We start from the raw sequence: 14,906 nt of genomic DNA, 5'->3' as shown, positions 1-14,906 counted from the left end.
CTATCAACATATTGTCAAAAATATCCACTAAAACTGTTCCTATCAAATAAACATGTATGACGTAAAGTGAGGGGTTGTGTTGTATGGTGGTCTACATGAATGATTCATGTTAAATGAACTCTGGGATAAGAAAGACAAACATCCGCCTCCACCCGTAAAAGTCAAGCCACTCAGCGGACTGACAAACAAAACAAAAGAGAATAAAATCATCAGGAGCTTTATTTGATCAATTTTGAAGCACATCTGACAGGAAGTCTCGTCTCCATGGAAATATTTGATAACTCAGCAATATGGCAACAACTTAAAAAAGTAAAGATATAGTTTGCTTAAACCCTCATTTGGTCTGATCTGTATGAAGCCCCGCCCCTTCACCTGCAAATGCATCAATACACTTATCTATGAATAACATATTTTCTTTATATTTTATAAAATATCAAGTTTTACCAACAACTATGATTTTTTTTATGGTTCTAAAAATCATTGAACATTGAAATCATTAACCAGCTCAACCCCCCCCCCCCCCCCCCTACAGTCCATCCGAAACTTTGTTCCGTCAGTGCATCACATCGTCCACTCTTGGTTCTGGTCCAGTTTCATGGATTTCAAACTAGTAAATCCGACACGTTTGTTTGTCAAAGCTGGAAACAGTTTCTGATATGGTGGAACCTGGCCTTCATCACCAGGGGGGCAAGGAGACTTAACCAGAATAAAAATCTTAAACATCATTGATAGGTTCAAGTCAGACTCAAAAGCCCCTCCCACTGGCAGAGCTGCTGTCCAATCACAACCCCAATTTCTTCTTTGGAGGTTAGCCCTACGTGGACCTGCAGAGATGATGTCACACCTCCTCTTCACTGCCTCCTTCATCAGCTCTATGCTCTAGTCCCTCTTCCTCACCTCCCTCTTCAGTTTCGTCCTCATTGTTCTTTCCTTCTTCCTCTTGTTCCTCACATTCAGCTGTGTTGTTCTCCTCCTCTGTCTTCTCCCCCTCTTCCTCCTCTTCACCACTCTTCTTTTCCTGTTCCTCCTCCTGGGTTTTCTCGTCCACCTCTTCTTCCTTCCCCTCCACCATGGCCTCCTCTTTCTCCTCCGTCTTTCTATGCGTCTCCTCCTCGGCCCCCTGTCCTTCCGTCTCCGCTGTCTCTCTCTGTGGCGTCTCCTCATCTCCTTCCTCCTCCCTTTGCTCTGCTTTTGCTTCCTCTGTCTCCCTTTGCTGGCAGCTCTGTGAAGCCTCCCTGAAAGCTGTTTCTGAGTCTTCATTAGACTCTTTGTCCAGTTCGGGTTTCTTTAGAGCCTCAGGTTCCAGCTCCTGTTCCTGATTCTGATCCGGTTCTATTCTGTGAGGTGTCTCTGACTCAGCTGTGTCAACCTCTGTGGGCTGAGAGGAGATGGACTCCTTCCGTTCCAGACCTGCAGACAAAAAAGCAGAATGATGAAGATCCTGTTGTGTGGCAGCCTCCAAAGTTTTACTGCTCAGGTTCTGGTTCTGGTTTTGTGTCCTGCCTGGAACACAGACCTGCCTTTGTTCTCTGCAAGTGAGTTAGAAAGAAGGTCTTAGCTGTTGGATCATAGAAAAGAGTGAAGAAACTATTCACTCTTTTCTTCTCAGACAGTCTTAAACAGCAGCATCTTTTCATTCATTCATTCATCTTCCGTTTAGTCCCTCTTGGGGTCACAGGGCTGCTGGAGCCTATCCCGGCCACTTGTGGGCGAAGGCAGGGGGCGCCCTGGACAGGTCACCAGTCTGTCGCAGACAACAGCATCTGACACATCCAAAAGGACCTGGCTGTAAACATTAACATCCAGAACCAGAAAGCCCCAAAAGGAACCAGAAGTCCCCCCATATCCCAAAAAAACTTTATTTTAACTGATGACCCCAACAGTTATGTTTTTTTGCCCATTTTAGCTTTAATAAAAATATTATCTTCAATTGGGAACACTTTTTTATTAGGATTAAGGTTAGGGTAATTGTATATTTTCCGCCTCTGCCGATGACATCAGGTGCCCTCTTGTCTGCAGCCAGGTCTCTCTTGATCCATTTCCATCTCTCATGGTCCTCATCATAATGCTTACTCCGCAGAACTGCTTTTACCCTCACTGGAATGCAAGTTCAGCTTGACTTCTACAATAGTGTGTCAGTAGCCGCGGTTACATGGGCAGAATATTTTGGTCGGGTTAAAATTCAGCCGTGCACATGGGATCAGAAAACCTTTTTCCGATTAGAACGAACGTTCACATGGGTCACACTTTCGGTTGGAATAAATCATTTGGGCATGCGCAGTAGTGTCGAAAATACCGGAAGGAAAATGTGTCCCGTTGTAAGCAAACCTTTGCTGTCACATATATTTATGCAGCAGCTCGGTAAAAGAGGCGATCTTCCAAACGGGCTTTTATTAATGTTATGAATATTATGAAGTGCCTGTTCGCTCATCATTTTATATTTAATTTAATAGTCAGTGCTTTTTTGTGGAAGAACTGAGCTGGAAGAAGAACCCAGTGTTAGGACAGGCTAACACGCGCTAACAACATTAGCCTTTAGATCAGTGTTTTTCAACCTTTTTTGAGCCACGGCACACTTTAACCCTGACAAAAATCCCGCGGCACACCAGCATCCAAAAAAAAAAAAAAAAAGCAGAAATTCATGGTCTGTATTGATCGACAGCCCCCCCCCCCGCAATCTCACGTGGATTTTTGTGATAATTGTGGCAGAAAAAGCAGGAAGTTGCGGCTGTTTTTTTTCTAAGAGATGAACCACCAGCTAAAGACGAGCTTTAGCTGGTATTTTTGTTAGAACTGAGCAACTTTATCAGCAGAATTAAGAACAAGGAAGTGAAGACTTTAACCACTTCTGATTGGTCAGACTGGTGACATGTGATTAAGCCTTCAAGAATGATTGGCGGAGACAGTTAAAGGGGCAGTTATAGCTGCAGCTAAATCGCGGTACCGTGATTCTTATCAAAATGTCTTTAATAGAATTAAATATACACAAAGAAAAAGTAATTTTAAGATCTTTAATATTCCTAACTACTCAGTGTTTTATCAGGGCCTGTTTTGATTAACAAAGAGCTGAAATCCTGGAGATGGAAAATGTTTTTAGATCAGTGAATGAGGGCAATTTCCCACGGCACACTTGACCATCTCCCACGGCACACTAGTGTGCCGCGGCACACTGGTTGAAAAACACTGCTTTAGATGGACACAAAATCCAGGACCATGCGGGAAACGCTGCAATCTGCAGCTTGGCTGCACGTAAATGTCTGGGAATAACATCAGCCTTTATTTTGTCGGGGCACAACTTTGAACGTAACAAAGCACCCTCCCCTCAAACACATTAATAAATCCGTCTGCTCTGATCAGAGAGGTTCACTCGGTCCACTGGCACCGGAGCCCGAACGCAGAGCTCGGGCACGCATCCCCCCCGCATCTCCCTCGTGAAGGGGTGAAAGACAGGGGAGAGCCAGCGGGGCGAGAGCGGAGCAGCGCTTTTCACAGGGCATCCACAGAGCAGCTAGTCGGTCCTGTATGCGCTCCCAAAGCTTTCTCTCAGCGAAACACCATCTATGCATGACGTAAACCAGAGCAGTAGTGACACACGATCGGAATGAGCCGTTTACATGCTCCACGATCGGAATAACCCACCTATCTCGATCGGAAAGAAATTCTGATCCGAACAAGTCTGACCGGGGCAGAGTATTCCGAACGGCGCGTTTACATGACGCATTTTCTTTCCGATCAGGCATTCTTTCCGATTAATTTTGCCCATGTAAACGCGGCTAGTGTCAGCACGCACATCCAGATGTGTGGGTACCTGCAGGAGTGAGGACCAAAGCCTGCAGGATGTCAGACAGCGACACGATGCCAACAATACGAGAATCTTCATCCACCACAACCAGCCTGTGAACCTGGACACAAACATCATCAATCAGATAACTGAAATAAACCTTTACCATGAATGTTCACATTTGATCAAAAGTTTTAGCCAATTTCTTGGCAGATCAAGACTTTGACCATAATGCAAAAAGGATCTTTGAGGAGTTGTGTTTTAAGTTTGGAGCCCATTATAGTACTAAAACTGCTCTGTTAAAGGCAACACTGATGTTCTCATGGCTGTAGACAGTGTGCCGATGTATTTACAATGCAAACTATTTGATCCATGCAAAGATTTCAAACCTTCTTTTGAGACATTGAAGATATTCTAGAGGGTTTGAATTTGTTTTCACTTCTCTTTGCTTCCAAGCTTTGTTAGAAATCTGCGCAGCTGAGATTTTTTTTGTCTGGTTAAGAGCATTAAGATCAAGAAATAAGGAAAAATTCAGACTCAATAAAGGATGATAAAATTAGTCAAAATCATTTTGTTCCAGACTTTTGACATTAACTTGATTAAGACCTTTTGGTTCAATTTTAAGGATTTTATTTTAAAGTTCAACAAATGTTGACAAGTTAGACTGACATTCAATGTCATTATATAGAAAAAAAAAATCAGACTTTGGTAATAAGAGCTAGTTTTAGATTTTATAAGGATTTATAAGTCCTTCTTCTCATTTTGTTCAAATTGTGTTTTGAAATAAGACATTTCCACTTTTTACACTAGTTTTCTGTAAAACATTCAGTTGGAAGTCATTCTAACAGCTATTTTAGCTTATTTTTCTATTTTTAAAAAACAGAAACTCCTTTAACCCAAGTATTTATCTTTAAAATCACAATTTGTTGATGTAAATGAGAGAGTCATGGTGTGCCACAGGGCTCTATGCTTGGTCCAATCGTTTAGTCTTTAAATGCTTACGTTGGGTAGCATTAATAGCTCAGTACGCATTTCCGTTGTTTTATTAATGTTACTCAACTATCCCTAACTATTAAACCAGGGTATGTCCCCACGTTTACAAAACTTCAATCATCTCTGAAAGATTTAATAAATCGGATGATTTAAAAAGACTAAACTGTTTTAAGATTAGAGCCATTCAGGGATTAATCACATTAGATGGTTTCAATTTGGTCTCTAGTCACACTTTTAAGAACCTTTGAGTAATTTTTAGGGGAGATTTAACTTTAAACTAAAATAGACGCAATTTCTAGAACATCCTTTTTTTCATTTAAACATTACAGTGTTCCCCCATTTAACATTCTATAGTTTACCTGCGATAGGTGAAATCTGCAAAGTAGGATTTATAGATGTGCTAAGGTACTAAAAATGATTTTCCTAACAAATAAAGCTTCAAACAGAAAAGCTCAGCTTTATTCTTATGCTTGAGACAACCTCAGTTGGGAACTGCTCTTCCATTCCTGAGAAATTTTCTCCAAAATGTAGAAGGCAATAAAATCCAGGAGATAGTTTTTTATGGATTGCAGCTGTGATGTCACCAGACCTGTTACCTCGGCCTTCACAATGCGGTCCACGATGGTCTCCAGCGTCTCCAGTCTGTTGCACTTCATGACCCCCTCAAAGTACTGCGAGCGGTGCCGCAGCGCCTGAGTGACTGTCACGTCCAGGTTGTTGTAGGTCTTCTCGGCAGCCAGGTTCTGCACACACACACACACATACACACTTCCAGGATGCTGCCGACATTTAACATCACCTGCAAATCCAGAAAGGGCGGGGATAACTCACAATGACGTCAAACTTGGAGTAGATGTCCACCACCCGACCTGCAGACAGAGGAGGGAGGGGTCAGAGCTGACAGCTGTTACCACGGTGACCCTAAGGGTGGCGCTGATTACCGTTGTGGTCGACAACAGGGAGGGCGGAGACGCGGCGGTGAGTGAAGACGGACAGCGCGGTGATGAGCGGCGTGTCAGGGTGGATGTAGGCAATGTTGGAGTATGTCCCGACGCCGAGCTGCTGCAGAGACTGTTTCATGAAGGCCGGCATGGGCATCTCACACACCTCACACATGAGCATGGACACACAAACACACAAGGGGGACATGTAAAGCAGTCTGCACATGGTCAGAAACGCACATCCACGAGTTACTCTTTTCCCTCACAGAAACCTCCACACAGCTTTTCTTCCTGTGTCCACTATGGTTTAATGACGTTTTCATTTATCTGTAATATGTTGGAATGAACACAGATCTAATCCACATAGATGAAGTCATCCTGACACTGCAGTTCAGGGCTGCCAGCCGCGGCTTCGCCTCAAGCTTTCTCTGACATGAAGCTTCACCAGAACAGACAGGAGGACCTACAAAGAGCTGAAGGAACTTCAGGATTCTTTTGTGGGTCAGGATGTAGAGTGCGTTCCCACTGATCGGATCGATGACAGGGAGGCGGTGGATCTTGTTCTTGATCAGAGAGTAAACAGCTTCAAATATGCTGGAGGAAAGAGGGACAAAATAAAGGAAGAGTTCATCATTAGCATCTTTAAGGATGCTTCTATGGAAAAGATTCAAGGAATGGAAGATGGATGGATAAGTGGATGGTTTATCCAAGGACATCACCCCCCACCACCACACACACACACACACACACACACACACATTGGTACCTGGCATCAGGTGGGATGTGGACTAGAGGTTTGAAAGTCTCCTGCAGGTACAGCTCTGTTAACATGAACAGGTTTGTTAATGAGGTCTGACTCAGTCAGGATACAATGATGTCAGATCAGTGACTGTGTACCTCTCCATGTCTCAATCTTGTGTTCCTCCAGTTCATAGATCTGCACCTGAAACACACACATAGACAGTCAGATGCTCTGCTGGTAGTAAGGTCATGTAACAATAACAATTGGCTGTTAGTAGGCTGCTTGAAGTTAGGAGCTAGGGAAAGTATGGTGCACTGGGGTTCTGTCCTCTATTCTCATCTACCGGTACTTCTCCTCTCCTCTATTCTTGATCATTTACTTATCATTTAGTTCTCCCTGTCTTTGTTTGGTGCAGTGTCCCACTTCCCTCTAGGGGAGCGGGAGTGATTCCAGTTGACTCGTCCATGCTGCTGCACTTGGTAGTGGAGCTCGCCTCTGGTTCATCTGTGCTCCTGCTCCTGTACCTGACCATGTACTTCATCTTTGCTCCTGCTCCTACACTTGGCTGTGGATCCTGCCTCTGGCTCGTCTGGCACCCCCAGGCGAGGGGGGTGCCAGGAGGAGTTTTTCCTTACCGAGAAAGAATGTCTAAGGGCAGGGATGCCCAGTTTAGTTTAGTCTTTTTAGTTTGATTTAACCATTACCTATTGAGTTCTATGACTTCATGATCTTTATGATTTTATGTTTATTATACAATTACAGGTATGAATTCCATTGAGACAACTATTGTTGTAATATTGGGCTATATAAATAAAATTGAACTGAATTAAGTCTTTCAGGCTGCAGAGTCATACTGTTGTATTCCTGTTTCCATAAATCAATAACTGGATTTATGTTTCACTGCATTATGAGGCTGATCTGCAACTCTCAGCTGATCAGGTATCTGTGACTGACCTTTAGAGAGCTGAGAAAAGACAAGCAAAGTTCCTTCACCACCACAAAGGCAGGGGCAGGCAAGAAGCTCCTGCTGATAAAGTAGGCTGTAAATCTGCTTTAAATCTGCTGGATCATAGCCTGATTTACTAAAGATGTGTGCATGCAAAAATGTGCTCGTTCTTTTTTAGCACTTGGCTTTGATGTATTTGCAAAATGAGCACACTGTATGTCTAGCAAGAAAGAAAATCATGATAGTTAAAGCAGACATTAAATAGGTATTCATGTGTCTCTTGTGCCCCCTCCCCATTGACTCCATATTTGACCCCTCTCTTCAGGACATACTGTATTTTTGCTGTGTCTGCTTCGGAAAACATGGGTTTACACTTGCGTGTGTGTGCGTGTGTGTTTGTGTGTATGAGTCTTCTGTGTGTGTGTGTTACCATGGGCGACTTGTAGTATCTGGTCAGGATGTTAATAAAGTCTGTGATGGTCAACATTCCTGAAACAAATAGAAATGACAAACATTTTCATTGTATATAAGCATCTCTTTTTCTAATGAAAGGACGGACGGATAGGAAAATAATTTATTCAGCCCCATCAGGAAAAATTCAGTTGTCCAATACATATCACACACACATATCAGTTAAAGTTGAAAGTAATGTGATGTTGTTGCTCCGACACACCACACCATAAAAAAACACTGGTAAGCTAAGTTTATTGTTGTGCAATCACTTTAAAAACAATAATCATAAATATTTTACTAATGCAGCGTTTTCTTTTTACTTTTACTTTATCTTATATTGGGAGTTTGACTCACACCACCTTTAAACTCAAACTAAGCAACTAGCAAATAATCAATAACCCCACAATATTCTGGGTTTGAATTAAAGACTCCAGAATCTATCCTGCACCATCACAAATGCACAGATACACTTTTAAACACACTCATGGACTGACACATGTGCGTACATGAACAAAGCCTTACCAACAAAGCTCTGCTTCTTGCTCTCCCAAAGTGGAGCGGCTCTAACTCCGTTGGCCCCCAAAGCAAAGAAAGCCTTCTTAACCTGAAACAACATAATCTCTGATCATTCTAAAGAATAAGCTCTGCTAGCATCAAAAGCATAAATCTGTATGTGGAAAAAGCTGCATCACTGAGGCCTGCAGCAGCACCTCATTTTGATTCGGGGGCCACATTCAACCCGTTTGTGTACGGATTCTGTGGTTTGGTTTGGCTCTGAGTTGCCCTCAGTCACATTGTTTCCCGGTCCATCATGATCTACAGCTGTCATCATTATAGCTAATTGCCCTCAGCCTATTTCAGTGTCTGGTTTTCAGTTCATCCTTGTCAAATCATCTGCTCTGCTCTGTTGTATCACCTTTTTGTTACTCCATGGGTTTTTTCATGTTTCAGTTTGGTTATTAAATCTTTTTTTTTCTGTCACTATGCCTGGTCTCCTGCATTTTGGGTCCTCCACCACCAGTTCCTGACAAACTGATCTCAAGTGGGCCGGACCAGTAGCCTAAAGCAAAACAATCTGTGGTCAGCTTGTTATCTGTAGCTTTGTTTTTATTTTGTTTTTCTCAGTCGGAAAAACTGCCTCAACCAATATAGTAGCCTTATCAACTATTATTACACATTAATTCACAGAGGCCAATGGATCTAAAAAAATTGGTCTTTTCAATTTTATACAGACTGAATATTTTATATCTGACACTGAAGCAATCCTTATAATAAACTCAAGAGGGGGCTACGGGAAAAAATGAAACACGCTGCCTAAAATGTAAATGTGCAAATCAATGAAAATTTAACTAAATTAAACTTGCAAACATTTGTGAACATAAAAAGAATTTTGAGTTAACCTCCCTTTCTCTCCTGAAACTTCACCCAGCCATCAATATCAGGATTTAAATCCTGTGCAGCAACACATTTACTGTCATTCAAGTGTGCAAAAAACAGAATGAAATGTCCAAAAATCTTTTCCTGGTTTGCTGCCTGAATTTTGTATCAACACCTGCCTTCTTCCTGACCTTTAATGGGGCGCCATCAGTGACCAAACTGACATCATGTGACCAGTTCACTCAGACATCATCCAGCGCAGTCACTAGAGAGCCGACTATGTCATCAGCTGTTGTGTCCATCAACTCGAGAAAGTTCGCTGTGACGGTCTGTGCAACACCTGTGATGTCAGTGGTTTCATCGATCGTGATCGAAAATGCAATAAATGACTGAATTCCTTCATTGGCAAAGGTCGACCACTTTTTGGGGCACAAGACTTCTGCAGCCTTCAGCCTTTTTTCAGAAGTTCACCATCCGAAAATGACATCCCGGCTACACTAAATGCAGACGGTTGTTTTTCAGTCCAGCTAATAGTTGGTAAATCTTCTCTTTTCTTAACTGCAAATGGTGAAACCTTTCTTTATGGTGAGTCTCATAGTGGTGCTGAATGTTATGTTCTTTGAGCACTGCTACGTGTTGATGACATACCAAGCACGCGGTTTGGTTTTGCATTCAGCTCCGTGAACAAATAAAAGTCTGTCAATTTTTCCTGGAAAGATCGGCACTCCACTTCAACCCGCTGGACATCAAACTGCATCTTACTCAGGCACAGAGCTGTAAGGTTTCGCTTTTAGCACGTGCAGAGATATGCTGATTCACCTATTTTGCTTTTCCTTTGCTCCCCCTAGTGGTGGAATTGCGCATTTGCACAGGAATGGACTAGAAAAGTGCTTTTTTTTTAACATCCTTATAATTTTTACTCTTTCTAAGTGGGCCGCAATAAACTATCTGGTGGGCCAGATACAACCTAGAAAATTACAACCTGCTGCGTATCGACCTGCAACATCAGGACCTGTAGAATCAGGACTTGCGGCATAAAAACAAGCAGCAACAGGACCTGCAGGGTAAAAATCAGCAGTAACAGGATTCACAGGAACAAAACGTGATGGTATCTCACCTGCAGTGTTGTGTCGAACACCACCAGTTTGGAGCTGGTGGGGATGATGTCATAACACTTGTGGCACTTCATGAAGCGCATGTAGATGTCTCTTTCTGACTCCTCGGACACTGCAGAGATACACAGAATAAAGTCCTGAACTCCCACTCTGCACTGTACAATTAAACTGTGATTTCCTTTCATAGAAGGAATCATCGTAACCTTGACCTTACTGCTCTGTTGCTTGAAGACTTCAGAAGAATTCATGAAACTTCCACTGAATTAGCGGTGTTCTATTTAGAGTTGTGCTTTAAATACCCTAAAAAGATATTGTGATTTCTTGGTTATTTTTCAGAAAATATAACTGATTAGACAACTTTTTTTTTAAATTCATGGTAAGTGGTTGGGTGAAGCCATTCATTGCTAAACAACAGGGTTACCACTTTTTAAATCATGACAGCAGAAACTTCCTAAATGACCCTGTTCAAAGGTTGACATTTCCTAATTCTTTATACCTTGTATTGCCTCATTTTGCATCAATAAGAGCGTGAAGTCTCTTGTGGTCTTTGTGGATGAGGTTCTTTATTTTCTGTAATGGTGAAGTTGACCATTCTTCTTGGCAGAAAACCTCAAGTTCCTTTAAATTCTTGGGCTGTCTTGTTTGAACTGCCCGTTTCAGATCTCCCCAAAGAGGCTCAATAATTTAGATGTCAGGAGACTGAGACAGCCACTCCAGAACCTTCACCTTATTCTGTTAGAACCAATGGCAGATAGACTTGGCCTTGTGTTTTTGATTGTTGTCATGTTGAAATGTCCAAATGCGTTCCATGTGCAAACTCTGAGCTGAAGAGTGCAAGTTTTCCTCCAATATCTACTGATAACAAGCTGCATTCATCTCACCATCCATTTTGATTACGTTTCCTGTGCCGTTGCAGCGTTGTAGACCTTGTTGACTCCTCTCCAAATGTAGCGTTTATGGTTGCGGCAAAAAAGCTCAATCTTGGTCTCATCACTCCAATTGACTTTGGTCCAGAAGTTTGGAGGCGTGTCTTAGGCAAGCTATTTTGTGGCATTTGCACAAAAAGACTTTCTTCTGGCAACTCAACCATGCAGCCCATTTTTCTTCAGGTGCCTTTGTATTGTATATCTTGAAACATCCTTGAAGTTATTTGCAGGTTTTTATTTAAGGATTTTTCTGGCAGTTGTGGCAGAAATGTTTGTGACCATGGTTTGGTTTCATCAGAACCCCTCACATTTCACTTCTTGATCAACATTTGAACACTGCTGACTGGCATTCTCAGTTCCTTGGATATCTTCCTATATCCCTTTCTAGATCTTTGGCAGCACTTTAGCTTTCCCCATGACTGGGGATCCAGAAATGTCAGTGCAGCACTGGATGAAGGATACAAGGGTCGGTTGGGATCGCAAAAATTCCAAGACACACATTGATTACAGGCAAAGGTGTCACAGGTGAGGATGGTTACCTTTAGCTGCCATTCAAACCCTTTTGTATCAGCTTGTGTGCATGTTTTCAGAACAAAGTCAAGTTTATGTTATCAAAATGATTTAAAAAGGGTAAACAGATTTTTTTGACAATAAATGGCTTCACCCAACCACTAACTCATATTCTCTGAAAAATAGCCAAGATATCACAAGTTCTTCCAGGGAATGAAAACTTATGAGCACAGCTGTAGAGCTGAGAGATGTTCTTGGATCCTAGTTCTTTTTCTTTTGGATCAATCAAATATCTTCAGCTTCTTCATCTTCCAGACTGAGTTATTCCACAGGGTAAGGTAGATGTTTCTATTAATCACTAGAAGAGAGGCATCATGCTCTTCTACTAGTTGTATCAAACTTAGTAGGACTTTGATTTGGTTTCTGGAATCAGCTGTCTCAGTGTCTGCAGCTCTTGTTTATCTTTTGGCACATCCAGTCAATGGTCGCCACAGCAAATCAGCTTTCACTGATTTGCACAGAAGGTTTGGCACAGTTTTATTTTTATGCCGGATGCCCTTCCTGACACAACCCTGTATTTTATCCGGGCTGTGGACTGGCAAAGGGAGACCAAGACTTGCGGCTAAATAGTTAGACAGTAGTTCCCACACTGGATTAAGCTCATCGTGCCCCTTAGGATCTATGCAACCAAGGATTAAGGATTAAGTCAGTTCTGAAGGCAAAAGCGGGTCCAACCTGGTACTACAGATTCAACAAAGTACTGGAAACATTCCTCAGAGAGTTTGGTTCATATTGACATGAAAGCATCACTCAGTAGCTGACTTTGTCGGCTGCACATCTATGCTGCCAATCTCCTGTTCCACCACATCCCAAAGGTGCTCTCTTGGGTTGAGATCTGGTGACTGTGGAGGTCATTTGACTGCAGTGAAGATCATGCATGTTCATATTGTCTTCATCCGACTAAATGATGGAGGTTGCATCAACTGGGAAATATGCCGCTGTTTGAGCAGGTGGAGGAACCACATTAGAAAGCTGGGTAGGAGCAGGAGGAAAACTAAGAGGATGCTGCTGGGACACCTTCTAAAGAACGTTTGACACTCTTTAGGAGACATTGCTGCAGCTCATTACAACACCAACCATGCAGGTGGTGGCATCACTTCCTGCTCCCTCAGAGCCCGGCAACAGCTGAGTCACACAGGAATGTGGAGCAAACAGCAACATAAGAGCATTATCAGGAAAAAAGTTCACAATCAGCTCAGCCGTCTCTGAGCTGTCTGTTGCCATAACAACAAACACTCTGCCTGTTCCAATGCAAAATAGATCAAAGAACAGCAGCAGCATCACCTGTGTCTCACCTGCATCATCTAGGTCCTGCTGCTCCGTCATGCCGTCTGCAGCCCCGGCCTGCACATAAAAACACAAACATATTCAATACACTAAGAAAATCTCTATCTCCTTCTCCTTGTTGACTCTTAAAGTGGTCTGTAAGTTCTGAAGACATTCTGAAGTTTTCCTTCGTAAAGAATGCAGCAGGACAGGACATATTTTGATTTTTGGCTTGATACAATTTTGAATCTAAACAAACAAACATCTTTGCTACTGTAGGTATCAATCTCTTCACAATTGAAGATGAAAGAAATAAATTAAACACAAGCTAAGTGTTTCTGATACACTTGGAAAGGGAAAAGTGAGACGCAAATAAAGAACCAAACATGGCAGAAAAAGGTTTACGATGAGTACAGTTCAGTCCAGTCAAGCCAAGCTATCTTTACTTGATAATACTTGTAAAATATTTTATGTTTAAAACATCTAAATTATCAACAGACAATAGATTCAGTCTGGGGTGTAGTTTTTTGTGATTTCAGCTTATTAATGACTTTTTTGTTGTATTTTTCAAAATATCATGAATTTCAAATAAGCATTTTGACTGCTGTTTGAAGACCTGCCAGATCATGAATCGCAAGGCCTTCAACTATGTCCTAAGGAAGGCAGGGGGTGGGCCATAGAGTCAGAGTGAGCCGTGCTCCATGACTTCATTGAAGGCTCAACTGTGTCTTAAGGTCAGCAGGTCCTGCTGAGGCAGCATTCCTTCAACTCTGTGGTGGAAACCACGGTTTAGAGAGAGATCAGCAAGATGAAGAGTGAGGTCTTCCTTGTACAGAAGACATTTTTAAGAAGCTGTCATGTACAAATGGGTCAGAAGTACTGCAGCCTGAGGTTAAAGCTCTCATTCATCTCATCAAAGATTCAGGCAAACTTGTCATTCTAGCTATAGGGGCATTCCAGTCATTGGCCTCTCTGTAAGTTCCATCCTCTAGAAGAGATCCAAGTTCAGATTCGGGAAGAATAGCGTGGTTTAGTTCTGGCTGAAGAACATTGGTTCAGCTCTTTATCCTCTATACCAGAGTCCTTCAGAATCTTAGTGGTTTGCATATCTAGACTACATTGGACTTGACGACTTGAAGAAAAAGCTTTCAAATGTGCCTCCTCTTATGGTTAATCGATTTTATCAATAAATTCAAATTTGTTGTTTAAGAGAATTTATTTTTGGGTAAATCAGGATTTTATTTTCCCAGCACTTTGACTCCGTTGTTCGGAGTATGGTCAGCTACCCTGTTTCTCTTTAAACACGGTCATGGAAATGGAAGCTAGCAAAGAGGAGTTTGCTCCCAAAACAGGAACAGTTTCTTCAGTTCTAATGGATCAGTTTCGGTTTTGTGACTTGGAGCAACAAATTGCAGGCTGTAAAATCTGTTTGAAGGCTGTTGCTACCAAAAGTGGACGCACAACAAATTCATCTGAAATAGACACCCTCTGTTAAGTGCGAGAAGTGTTTGTCTCTACGAGATGTTCAAGCTAAAAACCTGCAGCATTGTTCTACAATCAATTTAACAGCTTGTATTTGGTGGCCTTTGGTGTTCAAGCCAACTCCAAAAGGATCTGTAAAATAGTAAAATAGTAAGGAATCCTGTTTTAGCAGAAATTACATTTTGAGGATGAAAAAAATTCTTCATCACTTGGACAAAGTAAAATAGCTTTTGTTAAGTCTTTGTCATTTTATTTGTCATTGTTCTTAAAGTAAAGGAAGGGAGAAAAAAATCGATTAAAATTGGAAATCAAAT

At 42.0% G+C, this 14,906-nt stretch overlaps 1 protein-coding gene across 6 annotated transcripts in view; it reads right to left on the bottom strand.

Annotated features, from left to right (window-relative positions):
* Nucleotides 1-201: 201 nt before the first annotated feature.
* The window catches only part of LOC101171705 (5'-AMP-activated protein kinase subunit gamma-1), a 42,398-nt gene continuing 27,693 nt past the window's right edge, over nt 202-14,906 (bottom strand). For 4 of the 6 annotated variants that reach the window (XM_023949890.2, XM_011488653.4, XM_011488654.4 and 1 more), the window contains 12 exons: nt 13,140-13,188; nt 10,351-10,460; nt 8,379-8,460; nt 7,834-7,892; nt 6,613-6,658; nt 6,482-6,536; nt 6,183-6,309; nt 5,716-5,881; nt 5,606-5,643; nt 5,371-5,517; nt 3,809-3,902; nt 202-1,410 (listed from right to left, as the gene is read on the bottom strand). In XM_023949890.2, coding sequence (XP_023805658.1) covers nt 839-1,410; nt 3,809-3,902; nt 5,371-5,517; nt 5,606-5,643; nt 5,716-5,881; nt 6,183-6,309; nt 6,482-6,536; nt 6,613-6,658; nt 7,834-7,892; nt 8,379-8,460; nt 10,351-10,460; nt 13,140-13,188 — 1,545 coding nt within the window. In that variant the 3' untranslated portion in view covers nt 202-838. Of the gene's footprint in view, nt 1,411-3,808; nt 3,903-5,370; nt 5,518-5,605; nt 5,644-5,715; nt 5,882-6,182; nt 6,310-6,481; nt 6,537-6,612; nt 6,659-7,833; nt 7,893-8,378; nt 8,461-10,350; nt 10,461-13,128; nt 13,189-14,906 lie in introns of all 6 variants that reach the window. The other 2 variants (XM_078938283.1, XM_020712660.3) reach the window with 1 other exon arrangement.

The sequence above is a fragment of the Oryzias latipes genome, chromosome 20 (genome assembly GCF_053564925.1).
Source record: "Oryzias latipes strain Hd-rR chromosome 20, Olatipes_Hd-rR_3.1".
NCBI lineage: Eukaryota > Metazoa > Chordata > Actinopteri > Beloniformes > Adrianichthyidae > Oryzias > Oryzias latipes.
This window is presented reverse-complemented; position numbering and strand designations above follow the sequence as displayed.